At 63.3% G+C, this 22,057-nt stretch overlaps 2 protein-coding genes across 4 annotated transcripts in view; both read left to right on the top strand.

The window, feature by feature from the left end:
• FXYD6 (FXYD domain containing ion transport regulator 6) overlaps positions 1-22,057 on the top strand; it is a 157,601-nt gene that overhangs the window by 95,491 nt on the left and 40,053 nt on the right. The window lies entirely within an intron of this gene.
• The window catches only part of DSCAML1 (DS cell adhesion molecule like 1), a 105,749-nt gene that overhangs the window by 74,330 nt on the left and 9,362 nt on the right, over positions 1-22,057 (top strand). For 2 of the 3 annotated variants that reach the window (XM_075442366.1, XM_075442365.1), the window contains exons 4-20: positions 972-1,118; positions 2,396-2,674; positions 3,548-3,823; positions 4,421-4,717; positions 6,685-6,957; positions 10,193-10,471; positions 10,733-10,852; positions 10,993-11,169; positions 15,709-15,908; positions 16,523-16,619; positions 16,732-16,860; positions 17,246-17,413; positions 17,602-17,672; positions 18,649-18,889; positions 19,947-20,093; positions 20,175-20,330; positions 21,311-21,450. In XM_075442366.1, the coding sequence (XP_075298481.1) occupies positions 972-1,118; positions 2,396-2,674; positions 3,548-3,823; positions 4,421-4,717; positions 6,685-6,957; positions 10,193-10,471; positions 10,733-10,852; positions 10,993-11,169; positions 15,709-15,908; positions 16,523-16,619; positions 16,732-16,860; positions 17,246-17,413; positions 17,602-17,672; positions 18,649-18,889; positions 19,947-20,093; positions 20,175-20,330; positions 21,311-21,450 (3,197 nt within the window). Of the gene's footprint in view, positions 1-971; positions 1,119-2,395; positions 2,675-3,547; positions 3,824-4,420; positions 4,718-6,684; positions 6,958-10,192; positions 10,472-10,732; positions 10,853-10,992; positions 11,170-15,708; positions 15,909-16,522; positions 16,620-16,731; positions 16,861-17,245; positions 17,414-17,601; positions 17,673-18,648; positions 18,890-19,946; positions 20,094-20,174; positions 20,331-21,310; positions 21,451-22,057 lie in introns of those variants that run through there. The other variant, XM_075442367.1, reaches the window with a different exon arrangement.

The raw sequence follows: 22,057 nt of genomic DNA, 5'->3' as shown, positions 1-22,057 counted from the left end.
GGGCCCCGCAGAAACGGGGGGCAGAGGCTCCTCTCGCTGATAGCACTGGCCGTGGGGCAGGGTAAAGGGCTTTGCTTCTCTGCAGTGCCTCCGTGTACCCTGCTGCCCCGGTAGCCACTGAACTGTGCCACAGCGCGGCGCTTTCTGTTCGCGTTACTCACCACCGATGTTCATGACGAATTAGGGGGCTCAGGCTGGCTTCATGAGCGAGCCGAAGACTGCTTTCCCCACCGGCACTGATCTGTGCCAGGCTCCAGAATCTGCCGCCGGAGCGGGCGGCTCTGGCAGCGCTGCCCGGGCTGCACTGCCCTGCCTGCTCTCCTGCCATCCTCCCCCAGCGCTCAAACATCAGCTCAAGCCCTTATTTGTTTTCACACGCTTTTAAGTAAGTTAAGCTTATTATTAACTCAGCAGGACGGATTCACTTTTAATTGCCACGTTGCTCTGCAGCACGCGGCGACGTGGCGGTGTGGCAGAGCACTGTGCCGGCGGAGCATCTTGCCGCTCGCTCTCCGCCATCACCGTGTCCCTGCGACTCCGCGGCCCGCGCTTGTCGCACCGGGCTGCGGCCAGGCTGCTGAAATCCCCTGAATCCGCCTCCCGGGAGCACCGGGGCGCGGAACGACACCCCGAGCCCGTCGTCGTGCCCGGGCAGGTGTGGGTGCCACCACCGAGGCGAGCAGGCTGACCCACAGCCACGGGGCTGCTGCTGCACACCCGCGAGCCTGCCGCGGCGAAGCACTGCCACTCACCCACTTGGGCCCGACTTCGCCCCTGAAGGTGAAGCCAGAGCCCTCACCCCGGTGCCGTCGGGGCGTGGGGAGGCGGAGGAAGGACCCGCTTTGCCTGCCCGGCTCCTGGGCACGGCCCCAGAGTGCGGGGCTCTGCCTGGACCGGGTGCTGAGAGCCTGGGAGACGACGTGCTGGGTCGGGACTGGCTCGCTCACGCTGCTTCTCCTTTGTGTCTCCAGAAAATAGGTTTTTTATTACTTCTTATGGAGGTTTGTACATATCGGACGTGCAGAAGGAAGATGCCTTGTCCACCTACAGGTGTATCACCAAGCACAAGTACAGCGGGGAGACGCGGCAGAGCAACGGCGCCAGGCTCTCGGTCTCAGGTGAGCACGCGGCCGCCGGCGATGCTGGCGGGGGGACCCCTGCCCGGTGGGGCCCGGCACGGCTCCTGCGCCGTGAGGGTGCCCAGCCCTGCTGCACACCCGCTGCCCTGCCCGTTTCCCCGGGGTGCAGGAGGGAGCGATGGCATCGCTGCCTCCCGTCCCCGCAGCGAGAGGCCGTCCCGGCGGGGCGGGGCGGAGGTCCTGGCGGGGCTGCGCAGGGGGTCCGTGCCGCCTCGTGTGTGCCCCCGAGCACGCAGACCCCCCCAACGCTGGCTGCAGCGAGTGGCAGCACCGCGCGGCACCCCGAGCGAGAGGCGACGGGCTGCGGCGCGATGCGATGTGACAGCCCGCGATGTGAGCAGCCTGACGCGATGTGACGAAGATGCAAGCGATACAGCGGCGCAGGCAGCGCAGTCCGAAGTGCCGCGTGTCTCGGGGCGCTCCCGGCTCCGCTGACTGCCCAAGTTACTCCGCTCGGGAGGGAGTTCGCCCGACTTGCAGCCACGTCGCCGCTCCCACTGCTCAGCTGCAGCGTGCCCGCTCTCTGCCATATGCTTTTTCCATCCTCGGGTGCGCAGGCTCCCGCACTGCCTCCCGGAATTAACCCCGCAGAGATGAGAAGGGGGCCGGGCTGGCCGGGCTGGGGCTTGCCTGACCTTGCCCCAGCCTCTTGGGGGCCGGAGGGTCCTGGTCCCACCCGCGGCCATCCTGCCGCGTGGCCCCCGAGGAGTGCGGGCAGCCGCCGAGTGCATCGTCCCCTCTCCGTGTGCGTTCGATCTGGCCTGGTCCCCCCCTGGTCGCTGTCATTATGTACACGTCACGGCAGTTTACTTCTGCTTGGGAGTAACGAAAGAGGTTTCTTTCCCCTGGAATTTAATTTCACGCCTGAGACTTGATGATTAATTTTCTCCTTTCCCAGCTGCCTGATGGGCCCCTTTGCTTGTAAATTTTGAAATGTGCCACAGAATTTGTGTATTTTGCACCAATTAAGTGTCACCTTGAGGAATTCCTCCGGTGCTGAGTTTATTCATCCCATCAGCTAGTAAGATGCGTTTTCCCTCCCACCTCCCCGCAAGCACGGGGTGGGACAGGCTGCCCCAGCCCGGTGCCCGGCGGAGGACGTGGCTGGTGCCCTGCGCTCCTGCCCGGCAGAGCCGCCGGCTGGTGGAGCGGGGAGCGCTGATGCCGAGGGGGCACAGTGATGGCTGGTGTCCCTGTGGGGAGAAGGCTCGCCGCCCTCTCTTCGCCACGTGAGCCCGCTTCCTTTCCGAACCCAGACCCTGCGGAGTCCATCCCCACGATGCTAGACAGCTTCCAGTCGCGGGAGGTGAAGGCGGGCCGGCTGGTGGAGCTGCCCTGCATCGCCTCGGGCTACCCCAACCCGGCCGTCCGGTGGATCAAGGACGGGCGCCCGCTCCCCGCCGACAGCCGCTGGACCAAGCGCATCACGGGCCTGACCATCAGCGACCTGCGCGTGGAGGACGGCGGGACCTACATCTGCGAGGTGACCAACACCTTCGGGTCCACAGAGGTCACGGGGACCCTCACGGTCATAGGTGAGAGCCGGCGGGGAGGCTCCTGTCCTGCTGCCTTTGTAGGTGTAAAGCCCTTTTGAATATAAAGCCTTCAAGGTTTTGTACAGCCATATAAATTGCAAGCCTGGTATTTCAGCGTGGCGTGCCGCACGCTGGAGCCGCTGTCCTGCGAGGCAGCGCGTCCGACGCGGCGCTGGGAGCGCTTGCAGGAGGTTTGTCATGCTGCAGCGGTCCCCTGATTTACCGCTTCAATCGGGGCAGGGAGAGGGGCCTCGGGAAAATTCAGAGCAATACCGGGGGATGTAAATTGCGGGATGGCGGCGTCAGTTTTATGTTAGGTGCCTCTGTGCTTCGTTTTGTTGACTTCCATAAAATAAGCTCCAGCCAAACAGTAAATACCATCTGGGCAGGCCGGGTCTTTATTGCGTGCTTTGTTCCTGGGGGTTCCTCCTGCCTCCCGAATGCCAGCAGTACCGGAGCCGCCGGGGCTGGGGCTGGCACCACCGTGCCTGCCTTAGCTGGGGCAGTGCCGCCGTGAGCACACTGCCGGCCGGGCACCGGCAGCCTGCTGGGAGCTGCCCGGGCACGTCCCTGGCTCGGTGCTGTCCCCCGTCACACCAGCTGCGTCTTCTTGCAGCCTTCTGCCACCTCCCCGACAGTGCCTGCTCTGCCGGCACCCCCGCCGGGGGCCCGGGACTGGCGGTAAAAGCAGGGGCTGTCAGCAGGAGCATGGGGGGGGGCCACCCACCGCCTTGTGCGGTGACATTTTACACGTAGTTGGGCTGGCGCTTCCAGGGCAGGCGAGGCAGAGAGAGCACAGTGACGAGGAGATCCCTGCCGCCGCGCTGCCTGGCACCGCCAACGCCTTGGCCGCTCTCGCCCTTTCTCGCACAGACCCTCTGCGTGTGACCCTCACACCAAAGAAGCTCAAGACGGGCATCGGCAGCACCGTCATCCTCTCTTGTGCCCTCAGCGGGTCCCCCGAGTACGTCATCCGCTGGTACCGCAACACGGACCTCGTGGTGGTGGACGACTACATCTCCATCCGGGGGATCAGCAACGAGACCCTCCTCATCACGGCCGCGCAGAAGAGCCACTCCGGCGCCTACCAGTGCTTTGCCACCCGCAAGTCCCAGACGGCACAGGACTTCTCCATCATCACGCTGGAGGGTGAGCTGGCTTCCTCGGGGCGGCGGGGGCTTTTCTCTGCCCCTCTCTGAGCCGCCATGTCCCCGGGGCACGCCGGGATGCTTTGTGCATAGCCGGAGGGCAGTGAGACCTGCTGGGGTGGGGGCTCCTGGGGCCACGCTGCACCCACCCTGCATCCTGGGCCATGCACGCCATCTGCAAGCAGCGCAGGGACGCAGCACGGGCGGGGTGGGGAAGGACCCAAACAAGGGTCGGCTTGCCCGTCCCCAGCCCCTGGGCCAAGGCACTGCCTTTCACCAGGTGCCCCCTCCCCGCTCCTCAGGAGCAGGCGTAGATGCAGACCACTGGATGTTTGGACAAGGGATGGGCACCCCGATCCTGGGGACCCTTGAGCCACCGCCTGTATCAAGCAGCGTGCCCCCTCGCCCCCTCTCAGCATCTCCCTGCTGCAGGGATGCAGGCACGGCCGTGTGCGTGTTGCCGACTGGGGCTCCTCTCCTGGCGGTGCCGGGGCTCCCACCCCAGGCGGGAGGGAGCTCGAAGCCCTCCCGTCGGCGGGTGACTGCTGCTGCTTGTGGCTGCCGCTCCCTGACCCCCGTCCCCCTGGGTGCCCCCCAGATGGGACCCCCCGCATCATCTCCTCCTTCAGCGAGAAGGTGGTTAACCCCGGGGAGCAGTTCTCCCTGATGTGTGCCGCCAAGGGGGCCCCCCCGCCGACCGTCACCTGGGCGCTGGACGACGAGCCCATCCCGCGGGACAGCGGGCACCGCACCAACCAGTACACCATGTCGGATGGCACCACGGTCAGCCACATGAACGTGACGAGCCCGCAGATCAAGGACGGCGGCGTGTACCGGTGCACCGCGCGGAACTCGGTGGGCAGCGCCGAATACCAAGCGCGAATAAACGTAAGAGGTGCCTGTCTACTTTTAAATATCAGAATAGGACTTTTACTGGGCTTTTGGTTTTGTTCTGTTCCCCGGCCGATCACTCCTCCTCGCCTCCCCCTCCTCTTCCCAGCCACGAGGGTCTCCCCGGCTGCTGCCACCCCGTTCCCCGAGCTCCCGGCTCCTGCCCCGCTCGGTCCCCCGCCAGCCCGCAGAGCTGAGCCCCCCCGCCGTGTAAAGCAGGGAGCGTCCCGGGGTGCAGAGCAGTCCTGTAGCCTTGGAGAGCAGGAGCTGGGCAGCGCTCTCCCTGTTGGGGTCCGCTCTTGCCCTGCCGAGCCCTCGCCCTGGGGTCTGCGCAGGGTCGGCAAACACCTCCCCGAGGGACCCCGCGCACGGAGAAGGCGGTGGCAGGCACAGAAGTGTCCTGGGCCCCCCCTGCTCTCCCAAGCCCCCCCCGGTCCTGGCTGGAGCCCGGCTCCCTGGCAGCAGACGTGCCCGCCAGCACAGGGATCTACATGACAAATGATGATGAGGCAGCACGTGAAATCGTGGAAAATGAGCTTTGATTTGTCATGTCTGTGTTTTCTTTGTCTGCTGAAAGCCATGGCAGCGTTAATCACCGCGTTGTTATGGCTGGAGCATGCTGCTCGGCGCGTTACAGGGAGCGCTCTCAAGCGCGGGGTACTCTGTAAGCCCCTGCCCGTTGATAATCGCCAATTAAAGCTTCCAAGCTTACAGGTGGGAGCGAGGCAGAGACAAGGTAGCATTTATTTATCTTCTGAGAAAGAGGGCTGAAAGGCTGTGTTTGTCTGTGTCTCTGGTTTGAAACGGATCTGGTGGCTTTTTGGCTGGGATCCCAGGAGAGTCTGAATTTTGCTGCCGTTTACCGCTAAATTTGGAGCAAGTTTATCCCTCAGCCGTGAGCAGCCAGGGCAGCGCTGTCAATGAGGACGTTGCCTTGCCTCCCCGCTCTTCTCCCTGCTCTTGACGGGCTGTCACTAGAGAAGATTTGGGCTTTTTTTGCCCTGGAATGGAGCAAGTCCCTCAGACAGGTCCAAGAGATGGTTAGGGAGCAGGATGCTCATTTCTTTTTTCCCACTCCTTTTTTGGAAGGTGCCCCAGTATGAGGAAGACCGTCCGTCAGCTTATCCTGCGTGTCTGTTAAGCCGTTATGGCTCCTGCTATGTCCTTAGGACGAGGAGTCAAGACGGAGTTGATCTTTAGCTTAGTTTGCTGTTTTCTGCAGCGGCTGGGAGAGCAGTGTCATTACTGATGCAGGAGGCCTCTTGCTGAAACACCTGCAGCACTCTCCCAGCCCGAGAGCCAGCCAGCGGCTGGTGCCTGCCTGGCTATTCGGCTCTGCTCGGGCTGCCAGCGGGAGGCTCAGAAAGGTGTGTGTTAGTGGAGGCGAGATAGGTTTACCAGCGGCGGGCGGGTTCCGGGAGCAGCTCTCGTTGAGGACGTGTGGCACAAGGCAGGCTGCTTCCGTCCGAGAGAGGCAGAGAGCGGCTGGGGCTGTTGGGGAGCGCTCCCCATCTCTTCCACAGTTCCTGCGGCCGCAGGCGCTGCTGGGTGGCCGTGGCTCCCGTTGCCGAGTCACGCTGCGCTTCCAGGCGCCGTCCAACCCCCTCTGACAAGCAGCAGCGGTGTCTGCGGGCTCAGCTTCCCCGGCACTGAAGCTGCTCCTGCAGAACTGGGGTGGGATGTGCTGCAGCGTGGCTGTGGTCGAGGCCCGCAGCCCTCGTGCGTGGCTGCGCTGTCGTAGGCGTGTGCGAGTAGCTCTAGCTGCAGGTTGCCGCCGATGAGTGGCTTTCTCACCCACGCTTGGAGAGGAGCCCGTGCCTGCTCCTCGCCCCAAGCCAGGCTGGGTCTCAGCTGTTCTGGTTGCCTCCTTTGCCTGTGAAGCTCGCTCTGAAATAGCAGCAGATCTGCGTGCCACCGAGCTGCCCTTCGTAATTAACCTAGCCTGCCTCTTCCTTCCTCCCGGATATGTAGGTCCCCCGAGCATCCGAGCGATGAAGAACATAACAGCGGTAGCGGGTAGGGACACTTTCATCAACTGCAGGGTGATCGGGTACCCGTACTACTCCATCAAGTGGTACAAGGACTCTTTGCTGCTGCCCGATAACCACCGCCAAGTGGTCTTTGAGAACGGGACCCTCAAGCTGATGGACGTCCAGAAAGGCATGGATGAAGGAGAGTATCTGTGCAGCGTCCTGATCCAGCCCCAGCTCTCCATCAGCCAGAGCGTCCACGTCACGGTGAAAGGTAAGCGGGTGGAGAGGCTTTCCCGGGATCAGATGGAGGGGCCCTCCAGGTCACGGTGGGACGTCTCTGCTGCGGGACGGAGGCGGAGAAGCGTCGTGCAGGGGACTCTGTGGCCGGGCGGTGGCCGTGCTACGCAAATGCTGAGGTGACGGGAGCTCGGCTCCCACCACTGCAGCCCTTGGGAGCGGCTCCCTTGTCCTGCCTGCACGCCTGCAGCTACCCCGAGCCACACCGTATCCATTTCCCGTTACAAGCGATGGAGCAAGGATTTATGGTGTAAACATAGCGTATTAAAACATCTAACCTTTGCTCGGATCACCTTCACCGATGTTTTTCTCTGTGTGTTAGCTTTTAAAAAAATCATACTCTCGGTCTTCCGAGCGCACAGAACATCTTAAAAGCTTCTCGAGGCCATCAATTATTCAGCCCCATTGAGGGAGCTATCAGTCCTAATGAATTGAGGCGGATGCATTCCCTCCCAGTGACTCGCTGAGATTGCGCTGCGAGTGCGCGCTGCTCCGTATCTCCTGTCCTCAGAGTTGTCGGGTCGGCTCTGCCCGTCGCCAGCTCGGTGTTGGCAGTAAATCATTTAGACAAACACAGCCGCGCTGGGGACGGAGCTGGCCAACTGTCTGTCTCGGTCTCTCCCGGCAGGGTATTTGTGGACTGGATTTTACTCTGATCCCCCTCCCTCCCCTCCCATCCACCACTTTCTTATTAGGAATGAGGTTCGCAAGAGAGTGCATCAAGGGGATTAGAGATGCTACCCCTTGATTAGCCGATGCTCTGCTCCAAGGCTTTGCACAGGGAAGAGCAGGCTGCAGATAACTAAGGGCGGAGTGGGGAGGACGGCCTCCCCTCGGCCCGCGGTGCGGGGCACGGCCAGCCCTGCTCCCCCACCTTGCCCAACGTCCCCGTCTCCGTGGGAGCCCCGGGGCTGGGGTAGAGGCCGGAGCTGGGGAGCGCTGGTCTGCTCCCAGGGTGAACGGGACAGGCAGGGCTGGTGTGGAGAGAGCACGAGCAGGAACGCGTGTGCCTGAAGTGAAGTGACAGGATTGACTTCTGTCCGTCGCCGGCAGGTGCCATCGCACGGTGCTGAAGTTCAGCCCAGGACCTTCTGGGAAGCACCCGCTAGCGAGCCCTTCCGAGCCTGAATTTACTGCCTTGGTCAGTGGCCGGTGACAGGCTGAGGAAGGCGAGCGGGTGGCAGCGCGGTGCGGGCCGGCGGCACGCTGCTCTGCCACAGCCAGATGTCTTCATCCCTCCTGCCGCGCGGCTGCCGGAGATTTACACCCGGCCCCGCTTGCCGGCTGCCTTATTTACTGTGGCCGTCAGGTAAAAGGCCCGCGGAAGAGAATTGCAGAGGCCCTGGAAGGCAGTCGGAGCTGGCTTCGTGGAGCAGAGTGAATAAATACAGGTGTGCAGAGCGAGCAGCACGGGATGGCGTGGAGCGCTGTAAAGCTTTTATTGCCACAAGTGCCTGGCGACCGCATGAAGTGCCACGAGTGAGTTACGCCGGGCTTGCCGAGCACGCGGCAGTAAAAGCTTCACAGCTCCCCTGGGGAGGGGGGTGTGCGCCAGCCCCCAGCCCCGCTCGCGAGGCATTGCCCCAGCCACGCTCGCCGTCTTGCGTTGAGGGAATCTCCCGCCTGGGTTTAGCCGCTGCTGCTCAGCGTGGGGACCTCGGGTCCCCCAGGTCCCAGCTTCCCAGCTCCCTGCTCCGTAGGGCTGCTGCGGCCGCCCGGGAATGCTGCTGCGGCCGCTGCTCCGCGCTTACCCGGCAGCGAGACCCGGGCACCCAGCCTGCTCCGAGGTGCCCTGGCAGCTCGTTATTCCCGCAGGCACCTTTGAATGTTCTAATTAATCGCGTGTGGGTTTCGCGCTGTGCTGGGGCTCTGGCACAGCTCTGCTCGGGTGACTGCGGCGATTCGGGGAGTGGGGGGCACCGTCGGGCGACGCTTCGCCCCGCGGGAGGGCTGGGGCTGCAGCCTCACCCCTCCAGACCCGAGCGGCTGGGCCAGGCTCTGTGGTGGGGGCCGTGGCCGTGGGCGAGGAGACCCTCGCGTGGTGCCCTGGGCTGCAGCCCCGCGGCCGGCTCCTGCAGCAGCTGCGTGAGAGAGCTGGGAGGCCCTGCAGAAGGGAGAATTGTGCTGGGAGGTGAACGGGGAAGGAGAGACGAGCTGCCGGCTCCGGCTGCGGGGAGCTCGAGCAGGGAGAGCTCTTCAGTCGAGGGAGCCCGTCCCTTTCACTCGGAAGCGGCCGGTGGGGCGTGTGGAGAGGCGCGGATCCACAAGCCCGTCCCCACTCCGCGATAGACTGCAGTGCATTCCCAATCAATTATTCATTAATTATGGAAAACGGGCAGCGCTGGCTCTCTGGCTCTGGCAGCTCGCGCCATGTTGCTGTAGCCGGCGAAGGGGCTGGCCAGCCCTGCCCGCACCCGCCAGCAGCGGCTTGCAGCCCGGGGGGACGGTGAGCAGCCCCCCGCTCGCCCGCCGCCCCGCAGAGCTGCCCGGCCGGGCAGAGGGGGAGAGACCGGCGCCGAGACCTTTGCGATGCGCCGGGGTGGAGATGGGAGCCCAGGGACGCGCGGGGCGGTGCGGGGAGCCGCTCCTGCGCCTGTACCAGAGGGCAGCTGATTTCTGCCGAGGGGACAATTGGCAGCCTGCTAATTTAATTATGGGGACTGCAGAAAGAGGATCTCATCTACCAGGTGCTGAGCCTTGTTAAGCTAATTGTCTCCTTCTCTCTGCTTATTCCCCTCCCACATTGCCAGAGATGCTGCGGTTGCCTAATTAAGTTATCAGAAAGATAATGGCTGGTTCTGAATCCGGTGCCTTTAAGAAAAGCATCATCTAATAATTGCTTCTCTGTGCGCAGATAAATGCCGAGGCGGAATTTCGGCTGGTGCGTGCGGGGGGGTTGGCCGGGGCTTTCCCGAGAGCGGGGCCCTCCCTGCTCGGGAGGTCAGCGTTTCCCCGTCCTGCTCTTAGTCTGGTGGCCCTGCCAGGCGGGAGATGTCTTCCCACCATCCTCTGCTCGGCAGCACCTTCCACTCTCCCCTGGCCACGTTCCTGGTGAAAACAGAAGCTGACCTTAGTTTCTGGGCAGTGAATCTGGGCTGCCTGTCCTCCCGGGGCAGCATCTCCCCCCAGTTCCGCTGCGGTCATCCCGCCCTGGAGGAAGGCTCACCCCAGGCAGGCTCTCCAGCATGCTCTGCCTCTGCCCTCGACAGTCCCTCCGCTGATCCAGCCCTTCGAGTTCCCGCCAGCCTCCATCGGGCAGCTCCTCTACATCCCCTGCGTGGTCTCCTCCGGGGACATGCCCATCCACATCACCTGGAGGAAGGACGGCCACGTCATCCTCTCCGGCTCTGGAGTCACCATCGAGAGCAAGGAGTTCATGAGCTCCCTGCAGATCTCCAGCGTCTCCCTCAAGCACAACGGCAACTACACCTGCATCGCCAGCAACGATGCTGCCACGGTCAGCCGGGAGCGGCAGCTCATCGTGCGGGGTGAGCGCCGCGGGGCCAACCGGGCTGTGCGTGCAGCCCCACCGGGTCCCCAGTGCTCGGGGAGGGTGGGCTCTGGCGGAGGGGTGGCACAGCAGGGAGCAGAGAGAAGGCAGGAGGCTGGAGGGAGGTAACGCCGTCCTCCGGCTGAAGGAGCGGGGAGGCTGGGGAGCAGGGCACCCACGTGCCCGCAGGCGGGGAGGAGTTGCGGGGAGCCGATGGGCTCTTTGCTATAGTCTGCCTCTTTTCTCTTACATCACTTAGTGCCGCCTCGTTTTGTGGTCCAACCCAACAACCAAGATGGCATTTACGGTAAAGCCGGGGTGCTGAATTGCTCCGTTGATGGGTACCCCCCTCCGAAAGTCATGTGGAAACACGCCAAAGGTAGGGGTGAGGCACGGCAGCGCGTGGGGAGCTCCATGCGGGCACGGGAGCCTCCCCTTCCAGCACGGCCACCCCGGCATCGAGCCTCACAAGCGCTCTTCTGCCTCGGCTGAGCCCTGCGTCTCTGTGTCCCCTCCTAGGGAGCGGCAACCCCCAGCAGTACCACCCCATACCCCTCACGGGCCGCATCCAGATCCTGCCCAACAGCTCCCTGCTCATCCGCCACGTGCTGGAGGAGGACATCGGCTACTACCTCTGCCAGGCCAGCAACGGCGTGGGCACAGACATCAGCAAGTCCATGTTTCTCACCGTGAAGAGTAAGTAGCCCGGGCTGCGCCGTGGCAGCGGCAGCGAGTGGCTGGGGACCTGCTCCCGGCACGGCTGTGGCCAGGGCAAGCAGAGGCAGACGTGTGCCCTGCATGCCAGTGAAGGCAGCCGTGGCTGTGGGGTGGGTGCTTGTCAGCAGAGCCCGGTCGGGCACGGCCCCCTCCTCTGTGCCGAGGGTCCCCGGCGAGCCAGCCGGGCACTGCGCATCCCCATGATCGATGCATGGGGCACGGGGAGGGCATTGATTCCCCTCCTCCAGGGACCTGCTTCCCTTTTGCTATTAAACACACTTTGTCCTTAATAAAACCAAGCAATCAATGCACATCGTACAGGAGGAAAGGAAATAGCTGGGCTAATTTGGCAGGGCTGGCTGGGAAGTGTTGTCAGACGCTGTGTTTGAACCGCGCTTGTTATTGGATTCCTTTCCCGTCGCGATCAGCAGCACGCGTCGTCCCCAGCTCCGCTGCGTTCATCTGGACTGTGGCTGCGGGGAGCATTCGGACCTCCCAGCGGAGCGATGGAGAGGGGACGGGCCAAACTTTGCCCTGCCTGAGCCAGGGATTGTGGGCAGAGCCGTGGGGTTGTCCCCTGGGCAGGGGGCTGCCAGGCAGGGGGGCTGCGCAGCCCTCCCCGGCGAGGGTCTCGTGCCTGGGGAATCGCCCGCGGTGAGGCAAGGAGAGAGCGGCTCTGGCTCGGGCAGTCCCCACGCCGCCTGCCCTCCCCAGCCACGCGCGGTATTTTCTGGCATCGGCAGGCGCTTCTCCCCTCCCCACCGAGGCTCTGCTTGCCTGCGTGTCTGCTGCCCTGCGTGTCTGCTGTTTGATTATCGAAACGAGTGACTTCAAACACCACACTTCGCGAAGGCGCAGGTACAAAGCCGAGGCGATCAGTCCCGAGCGAGCGTGCAGTGTCGGAGCCTGCGCCGTGGCCTTGTCCCCGCTACCCGCTGTAATTGCATCCCAGGACAGGTTGCTTGCTGACTTGAAGAGCACGTAACCTTATTATGCGGCTGCTTTTGCATTTCCCGGAGACCCCGCAGCCTTTGAAAAGGTTTGGATGAATCGGTAGACGGAGCGCCACAGCCAATTAAGCGTGATATGGGGCTCTTTGTTTTCTTTCGTTTTTGGATTTTTGTTTGTTTAGTGAAATGTCAGGCCAATTAAAGTGAGATCAGCGCTGGCTTTCCTTGAAAGTCAGGCCACTGCGGACGGAGTTAAATGGAAGTTAATCAGAGCCCAAACAAAGCGCGCTGGTGGTCAGCGGGGCGGAGGGGAGCAGCCGCGGCAGCTCGCCCGCATCCGCACGTCCCCGACGCCGCGGTGATGGGCTGGGGGGCGAGCCGAGGCCAGGGCATCAGACCGGCCCCCCCAGCCCCGTGCAGGCGTGGGTCTGGAGGCAGGCAGCAGCTCGCTGCCGTGCCGCGGCGACGGGTCCTTCCCTGCTCCGGATCGAAGCTCGTCAGCGTCGAGTGCGGCGTGTGGCAGAGCGGTGGGCAGCGAAGGCGGGAGGCTGGGAGCGGGTGCCCGGGGGCACGGCTCGCTGGGCTGCGCGCGGGTGAGGAGACCGCTGGCGCGTGGTAAACGCCATTTAGCACCTGGCTGCACGCTCCCCGCGTGTCGAGAGCAGAGCGTGTGGGATGGCGAGGGGCACGGCCTCGGGGTCCTGCGGGCTGTGCCGGGGCTGCCGGAGCGGCGGCGCGGTGGGCAGCGCTGGCTGGAGTGGGGCTGCTCTGCTCCAACCTCCCCGGCACCGCCATGCCGGGGCCGGGGTCGGGCCAGGGGCTGGGAGAGGGGCAGATGCCTGCGTGTCGCGGGCACAGACGGGTTTGGAAGTTCGCTGCCGTACGACAAGAGCATAACTGATTGCTTCCATGCAATTTGAATTAATCTCATGCTTCAGGTGCAACTCAGCTAATCAGTGTAGAAAGGAAGCTGAAATGGGTGCAATCAAATTAACATCACAGAGCTGGCTCCAAACAAGAACGAGGGGGGCGAGGGAGGCAGGCACAGCCCTTGTCACCCTTGTCATTCCGCTGTCACCAGCGGGCTGCGAAGCAGCTCGTGCCCCAGCCCGGTGCGGGACAGCCGAGCGCGCCGGGGGCTGTGGACTCCCTTTTAGCCGTCCTTACCTCTGCCCAGCCAGCGGGACGAGCCTCTTGTCGCGGCCCTGTTAACAAGGCCACTGGGCACGGGGGGAGCACGGCAGGGGCGGCTGAGCGGGCTGGGCGCAGGGGGCACGGGCAGGCGCCGAGAGCGTCGGAGGCAAGCTCTCCTCGAGGGAAGCCTGTCTGCACAGCAGCACTGAGGCTGGTGCTCGGACAGGCAGGAACCAGCGCTACTGCTGTCCCTGTGCCCAGGGAGGGGTGGTGGGCTGCGCAGGAGCAGCCCCCAGCAGCCCTCGGAGGGTCCCACGGCCAGTGCCGCGCAGTGCTGGCTCTCCGCAAGCAGCAGAACCGCTCCAGGGCAGCTGTCGGGTACCGGCACGCGAGAGGTGCTGCCTCCGGGCCCCCTGCGCGGTTGGCTGGGGGTTTCCTCTGGTCTGTTTTGCTGCTTCCCCTGCTCCGGGCTGCGTGCCGCTCTCCTGGGACCCCGGCAATTGAGAGAAGCTGGTATGTTTACATCCAAGGAGCTGCTTTTAATCAAACATCAATAAGTGCATTTCAGTGAAGCAGAGCCTGAAACAGAGCTCCTCTCCCGGGGCGGCCGCTTGCCGGGAAAGGGGCTGGTGGCTCTGCGGCTGCCGCAGCGCTGCGGGGCTGTCCGGCCCCTGCGGCCACGCACCGGCCTCCAGCCCGCGCTGAATGCAGGCGGGGTGCAGGGGAGCAGCTGTCGGTGCCCTGCCTGCCAGCCGGCAGGGTGGCCTTTGGACGGCCGTCTCGGGGCAGGAGCTGGGGACAGCGGGCAGGAGCCTGGCGAGGGCTGCCACAGTGCCCAGACTGGAGGCCGAGCCCCTAGCCTGGCTGTGCGTGCCCTGATGCGGTGCCACGCACGCTGGGAGCCAGAGCAGCGGTTGGGTCCGGGCGAGGCGCGAGAGTCCCCCGCCGTCCCTGTGCCCTGCCTTCACCCCGGCTCGGTCAGCCCTTCCAGCGCTGGCTCCTCTTCCCGGCGAGGCCCTGGCTCCAGGCTGCGGACAGGCAGAGGTGTCAGGGCCAGGACAAGACGGGCGCGGAGCTGGGGACGGGACAGGACGAGCTGGGAGAAGTCTCGCTCTGTTTCTTGCAGCTCCTGGTGTCCCGTGCCCGGGGCAGCAGGTCCAGCGGCGATGCGCCGCGGGGCCGAGCGCTGCCCCAGCAGCCCTGGTCTTTGCCATCCCACACCCGCTCCCCTCGGGGCAGGGCTGGCGGGGGGCTGCCAGCGGGCACCGGGTCGGGCTCCCCTCTGCCCAGCCGCGTGGGCGCCTGCCCCGTGCCCCCCAAATACCCGCAGCTCCCGAGGAAAGGTTTGCGTAGCTGTTAATTGAATTACATTGCTGCAGAAAGCCGAGGAGTCGTAGCTCATTAGAGCCTCTCGTGTCCCATTATAACAGCGTGTGTTGCCTTTGCGGGCTGTCATTACCATACATTACTGCGGGACTCGGCGCTGCTGTTTGTTTATGCATTACGTTCTTTTCTGCTTACCCCGGCTGCCCGAGCCCCCGAGCCCGCTCCTGCTGCGCGGCGCACGTAGGTGCGAGGGCTCGGCTCTGGGAGCGCTGAGGCTGCTGGGGAAGGAGCCCGGACAGGGCTCGTCCCAGCCAGGAGAAACGCTGGGGCAGAGGGACGGGCGTAGGAGGCTGAGCCCGGTGCCGGCGGGCGTGCCGGTGGTCCTCCGCGGCGGTGCCGTGCCAGGCCAGCAGCGCGGGCACCCGGCTGGGAGGCGGCAGCTTCGTGCCAGGGCTGCGGGCGCTCGCCGGCTGCGCAAGGGGCTGGACACAGGGTCCGGAGGGCATCCCCGGCCGTGCTGCGGCCGCTGCTTGGGCAGCGCCGGGACGTGGCGGTGCCGGGTGCTGCAGCCCCGGCGGGTACCGAGTGTGGCGTGGGGCCTCCCCACCGTCCTCGTTTGCATTTTGGGGTGACTGTGAATAAAAACCCCACATATCTCTGGCATCCGCAGTGCAAAGGCGGCCTTGCTGATGTGAAATGGCACTCTATATTCTGCCCAGGTTTATACGAGTGAATTATGCAAATCTGTGATGGAAAACATTCTTCCTCTCATCCTCGGGAGTGTAAAACCTTAGTCAATAATTCATACCCGCACGTCTCAGACTGGAGGCTTTCTCTTCATTATAGTGTGCGCTTGGTTATTTGTCTTTCACGTTTTATTGTCTACCCCGGTGTAATGCTATGCATTATAAAATTTATCTGCTCCGTTATTTTATGATCCTGAGCTGTATAATGTGGTGAGACCATTCCACTTTGGGCTGTGTGGCCTCTTGGCGAGACCCACGCCTGCCGCCTCCCCTACGGGGTCCGTGGGCTGTGCCGGGGCCGGGCAGCCGCAGGTGGCACCGAGCCATCCCTGGGACACACGGTGACCCCCGCCTCCCTGCAGTCCCAGCCATGATCACCTCCCACCCCAACACCACGATCGCCATCAAGGGCCAGACCAAGGAGCTGAACTGCACGGCCCGTGGCGAGCGGCCCATCATCATCCGCTGGGAGAAGGGTGACACCGTCATCGATCCCGACCGCAACGTGCGCTACGCCATCGCCACCAAGGACAACGGCGACGAGGTCGTCTCCACCCTCAAGGTGAGGGGCCGGGGCTCTGGCTCGGGTGATGGAGCGGTGCAGGGGGTGCCCGGGGAGGGTGTCAGCGGTCCACGGCCGGTGTCACGGGGGCTGGGGCTGGGCTCCCAGCAAGGCAAATCTGGGTCCAGCATGGAGAGGTGTTAGAAAACCCACTGGAGGGATCACCGTGCACCGCCTACGTCTGCCGCAGCATCTGCGGTGCAGCCAGGCCAAGCACGTGGCCAGCGCCTGGCCTTTGACAGCCAGCGTCAGAGTCAGCGCTGCCCGGGCTGGCGCGCGGAGCCGGGCTGCCGACTGCAGTGACATCAGCTGAAGAACAGCCACGGTCTGCTTGCTGTGACGCGTCCCGGGATTTCGCGCTGCATCTCAGCTGCCTGTAAAGCAGGTCCAGTTGCAGAGGTGTTCTGCAGCACAAGGGACGTCTCCAAGAACAGACTTTCAGCGCAGATCCGAGCCAGGGGGTGGGGGTTCGGAAGGCAACCAGCCTCCGCAGGCACAGCTCCCGCCGGGGCCGGTGGTGGGAGCGGGCTGTGCTGCCGGGGAAAGGCGGGGGCACGGTGCTCGCGGTTGAGCAGTCTGGACTGGCTCCTCTTCTCTCTCCAAAACGTTCATAGCTGAAACCAGCCGACCGCGGGGACTCGGTCTTCTTTTCCTGTCATGCCATCAACTCCTACGGTGAGGACAGAGGCTTGATCCAGCTCACCGTCCAAGGTACTTGTTCACCCACACGCGACCCCAGCGCGTGAGGCCTCGCCGTGAGGGTCCCTCTGCTCCCGAGCAGCTTTTCTCCCTCTCATCCCTAACCTGCTTGTGTCTCCCCAAGAGCCCCCGGACCCGCCGGAGCTGGAGATCCGCGAAGTGAAAGCCCGCAGCATGAATTTGCGATGGACGCAGCGGTTTGACGGCAACAGCATCATCACCGGGTTTGACATCGAGTACAAGAACAAGTCGGGTAGGTGACGGCCGACCCCCGCCTCCCCTCCCTGCGTCCCGCGGCCGTGCTGCGTGGGCAGGCGCGGGGCTGCCCCGCCGGCACCTCCAAAGGAACGTTCTGCATCCCACTTCCTTTGATGAAGAAAGGAGAGAGCAGCATTAATGAAATATGTTAATTTCTGTTGGATGGGAGCATTTGAAAGGGAATATGAAAAGAGAGAATATTTGCAAAGAGCCAAACCTAGACGGCACAGCAGCAAGGAGGGGGGAGTGGCATCGGGCTGGGCATGAAAGCCAGAGGTGCTCGGGGGCTTCACCTGCCCGAGCACGGCCCCCTCGGTGCTGCAGACCCTGGGGCGGGATGTGGGTGCCGACCGTCCTGTCTCGCTCCGCTGCTTTTCCAGATTCCTGGGATTTTAAGCAGTCTACGCGCAACATCTCCCCGACCATCAACCAGGCGAACATCGTGGACCTGCACCCAGCCTCCGTGTACAGCATCCGCATGTACTCCTTCAACAAGATCGGGCGCAGCGAGCCGAGCAAGGAGCTCACCATCAGCACGGAGGAAGCAGGTGCCGCTCCCGGCTCGCGGCACGGGCGCTGGGGCCGGCGGGCAGGGGTGGCCGTGGGCAGCGTGGGGACGGCAGCCTGGAGCAGAGCTGCCTGCGTTAGAGCTCTCTTGAAGCCGAGTGCTGTCCTGGCGAGGAGGTGCTTTCCCTCATGCTTCTCAACACTCTGTTTTGGGTCTGTTGATGTGCAGCTCCCGACGGGCCTCCGATGGATGTCACCTTGCAGCCGATGACGTCGCAGAGCATCCAGGTCACCTGGAAGGTGAGTGGGGCAGGGCAGTGCGTGGGCTTTCCCTGGCTGCGGGGGCTCGGGCAGCACCAAACGCCGTCCCGAGCCTCTGCGGCAGCAGCCTGTCCTGGGACCGGCGCTTCGTCAGCGGGACGAGGGCCAGGGAGAGATTCCTGGGCAAGATGAAAACCCGAAGCCTGGGCGTGCGTCTCGGCTGCATCGCACGGGGTCCTTATGAATCAAGCTGTATAACGAGCTCATTATCTCATAGGATGTCTGTGGGGGGCCATAGGGAGAGAGAGGGTAAATATGTAAAAACCAAGATGCTGAGTTGCAAAGTGTTTGAGCAAAGATCAATAAAACTTAAAATCTGATTTATTTTTCCAAAGGTACATAATGAAAAATAAAATTGATTCCAAAGTTAGGACTTTGGAATGAACTGGTAAGTCAATAAATTTAGGGTTCCAGCTTCTTCCCTCTCCCCTTAAGGGCTAAAACACAGATTAATGGAAAATAAGATTCACTTGAAAGATAAGTCACTTGGTTCTAGGAGTATTTCAGTGAGATGGATCAACCTGGCTTTGTAACATAAATTTGCAATCAACCCTATTGATTTCTTAATGCTTCAGAGAAAAATTGTTAAGATTGATCGCAGCCTGGCCTCGTGCATTTTTAAGGCAGTCAGACTTGGGGTTTTTCCTTCCCTCCTCCCTCCCTCCCTCCTGTTGAGCTGCTCCAGCTGGGGAATGGCGCTGGCCGAGCACGTCCCACTGCCCAGCCAGCGCCTGCCTCTGCGCTGGCCTCCGAGGGCTCGTTTATCGCTGCTCTGTGCCCCGGTGTGCGCCCAAGTGCTGCTGTGGGGAGAGAAAACGTCAAAGCATCGGGGGAAAGCCCCCGGGGAGAGGCGGCCGCGGCAAGGGAGCCCTGCGAGCCTGCCGGCCCCGGGACGCGTTGCTGGGCAGCGCAGCCCCGCGTCACACCGCTCCGTCTCGCACCCCTCGCTCCTCAGGCCCCGAAGAAGGAGCTGCAGAACGGGGTGATCCGTGGCTACCAGATCGGGTACCGGGAGAACAGCCCGGGCAGCAACGGCCAGTACAGCATTGTGGAGATGAAGGCCACGGGAGACAGCGAGGTCTACACGCTGGACAACCTGAAGAAGTTTGCCCAGTACGGGGTGGTGGTGCAGGCATTCAACCGCGCGGGGACGGGACCGTCGTCCAGCGAGATCAACGCCACCACGCTGGAGGACGGTAAGGCTGTCCCCGTCCCCGGGCCAGGCGGTTTTCCTGCTCCCCGGTGCCCAGTCCCGTGCGGGGGGCTCCAGCCCTGCCGCCCGCGGCCGGTCCCTGCCCCAGGTCTCGGGGCGGTCGCTGCGCACCGGCAGCGTTCGGCGCTCGGCTGCGCGCGGGCAGGCGGGCTCACAGCTGCCCTGGGGAGGACTTGTGAGCATGGGGGTGCCAGGACACCCACGGCACGGGGTTTCTGGTGCAAGTGGAAGGATGTCGAGGTAGATTTAGATGTTGACAAAGCGCCAGGGCGGTTTCCATCCAGGAGAGACCACTGGTGGCCTCAAGTTCCTTTAAAAACAATAAGAAAAAAGTTTTGCAGTGCGTTTGCTCAGCAGTTTTTCATACTTAATTAAGGCTCTCGTTAGCCTGTCAAACCATGATCGTTTCCTGGCTGCATTAGTACTCCTCCTGGGGTATTCAGGGGCCCCTGTTTTAGCAATAGTGTCTTTTCCATAATTATATTACCTTCATTTTGTTCAAACGGACTATCTGTATTAGTTTATTATGCTTTGTCCCTAATTACATGGTGCTTATATTTTTGCACCTAAGTAATATGAAACAATAATCATTTTCAAAGAGGATCGTTACGGTGATGTATTACCATTTAAATGCTCATAAAAATTGGAGTTACCTCTTACGGGGCAATGGGATCCAATTACCTCGCATCCAGGCAGCTCTCCCGCTCTCCCCGTGCTGGGAAGCGCAGCGTGGCCCAGTGGCCTCGCTGTCCCCATGAGCATGGGGGTGGCAGCCGTCGGGGTGGTCCGGGAGGAGCGAAACCACAAGTCGGAGGCAGACCTCTGTGTTTGCCTGGCCCTGGTGCCCCGCACACCAGGCAGGGCCAGCTCCAGGGGCTCGAGCAACGGGGGGGAGCGGGCTGCAGCGTGGTGGGGTCCCATGCGGGCGCCGTCGGGGCAGCTGACCCGTGGGACACGGCTCCTTCAGCCTGGCATCAGCCGGGCACGTGCCGACTCTCCATCCTCTGGCTGATTGCCCTCGCTATCCGTCCCCCCCTCAGTGCCCAGCCAGCCCCCCGAGAACGTGCGGGCCATCTCCATCACATCGGACGTGGCCGTGATCTCCTGGTCGGAGCCCCCGCGCAGCACCCTCAACGGGGTGCTCAAGGGATACCGGGTCATCTTCTGGTCCCTCTACATGGACGGAGGTGAGTGCTCGCGGGGAGCGGGTGACGCGGGGGACCCGGCCGGCGGCGGCGCGGGGCTGACGGGGCCCCATCTCCCCGCAGAGTGGGGCGAGATGCAGAACATCACGACCACGCGGGAGCGAGTGGAGCTGCGGGGCATGGAGAAGTTCACCAACTACAGCGTGCAGGTGCTGGCGTACACCCAGGCTGGCGACGGCGCCCGCAGCAGCGTGCTCTACATCCAGACCAAGGAGGACAGTGAGTGGCGCTGCCCGGGGCAGCGGGTGCGCTCCCCTCTCACCCAGGCCCTGATACACCATGGCAACGCGCGATAATTAGAAGTGAGAAGATGCAGCGTTGAGTAGGAGCTGTTGGCAACGAACACAGGCAGGCAGCTGCGCAGCCCCTGCGGCAGGCAGGCAGGGCTGGGCAGAGCTGCTCCTGCCTTTTGGATCCCCCCCGCTCGGTTTGCCCAACGCGTGGGCAGGTCTCACGCCAGCAGAGCTCCGTGCCGGGCTGGGAGGGGAGGAAGGCACCCAGCGCTGCCCTGCCCTGCGTGCAGGGTCCTCGGCTGCTGCCGCGTGGGAGCAGAGCCCGAGCCAGCGCCCACGCGGGTCCTGCTGCCGTCGCTGAGGGCTGCAGCGTGCCGGAGCTGGCTGCCGCCGGGAGCACGTGCTGGTGCCGCAGCGCCTTGTGTCGCTGCGGAGGTGCGGGAAGGGCCGGGGTGGCTGCGGGGGCGCGGAGGAAACCCCCTGTGTACAGCCACAGGCAGGGCATTTCCCCTTCCCTTTTTTTTCTGTTCATTAAGAGCAGATATTTAAATATTTACACCCCTGCCTGCCCTACTTTAACGCCATTAGCTCGGTAGCGGAGCGTTTCCGGGCCCGTGGGCGGGCGTTGCTCCGTGCTGGGGACGCGCAGCTGGGCAGGGTGATGCTGAGCCGCTCCGGCAGGTTAAGGAGACGGCCATCAAAAGCCGAGCACGGATTCTAAACCAGAGCTGGGGCTGCAGTCACCCCTCCCGCCCCGGCTCGGCAGGGGACCGGAGCCACCCGTGGAGAGGGGTCCCGCAGGCAGCGGGGTGATGGCGGGGCGACGGCTCGCCTGCCCGACTCTGGCGTGGCAACGCCGTCGCTGCTCATCCCCATCGCGCGGTCGGGATGCCAGCCCTGCAGCGGGGCCCGGCAGAGACCTGAGAGTCCTCCAGCCGCCGCTCTGCCACGCTCTCCCTCCTCCAGTTCCAGGGCCCCCGGCCGGCATCAAGGCTGTCCCGTCCTCCGCCAGCAGCGTGGTGGTGTCCTGGCTGCCGCCGGCCAAGCCCAACGGCATCATTCGGAAGTACACCATCTTCTGCTCCAGCCCCGGCTCGGGGCAGCCGGTACGGGACGGGGACGGGGACGGGGCGGGGGAATCACCGGGGCGTGCTGGGGAGATGCTGGGCTGGCCAAGCACGGAGGGGAGGGAGGGCTGATGCCGGGCAGCAGCAGGCTCGGGTCCATGTGCTGCAGAGTTGCAAGGGCACCCGTGGGCACTCCACATCAGGGCATAGTCCCATCATCCGCCTGTTCCCTTCCTCCGGCATCTCCCCTGCTCTGCGCGCGCTCCCGAAGGGGAGGTATGCCAGCAGCTGAGCGAGAACAAAACAGAAATCAAACCTGGCCCCATCCCTCCTTCGCGAGGGAGAGGTTGATGGGAGGTCTGCAGACTAGTGCTTATCAGAAGCTCCTTCTCAAACTCATTTCACTATCTGAGCCTCTGGTTTCCAGGGCAACATAATCTTTTCATCAAAGCAACTGGTTAAAACCGCTGGGATCGGATATTGTTTTCTTGGCATCTTGTCAAAAGTGTCATTTGGGTAAAAAAAATTATGTATACTATACAATATTCATATAGGTGTCTGCTTGTGGGGTGCATTTACAGCTGTGGGCCCCACAAGGGCACGCGCCGAAGACGGTGAATGCAGAGAGACCTGTGCGAGTCGTGTG

This window comes from Opisthocomus hoazin, chromosome 24 (assembly GCF_030867145.1).
Source record: "Opisthocomus hoazin isolate bOpiHoa1 chromosome 24, bOpiHoa1.hap1, whole genome shotgun sequence".
NCBI lineage: Eukaryota > Metazoa > Chordata > Aves > Opisthocomiformes > Opisthocomidae > Opisthocomus > Opisthocomus hoazin.
This window is presented reverse-complemented; position numbering and strand designations above follow the sequence as displayed.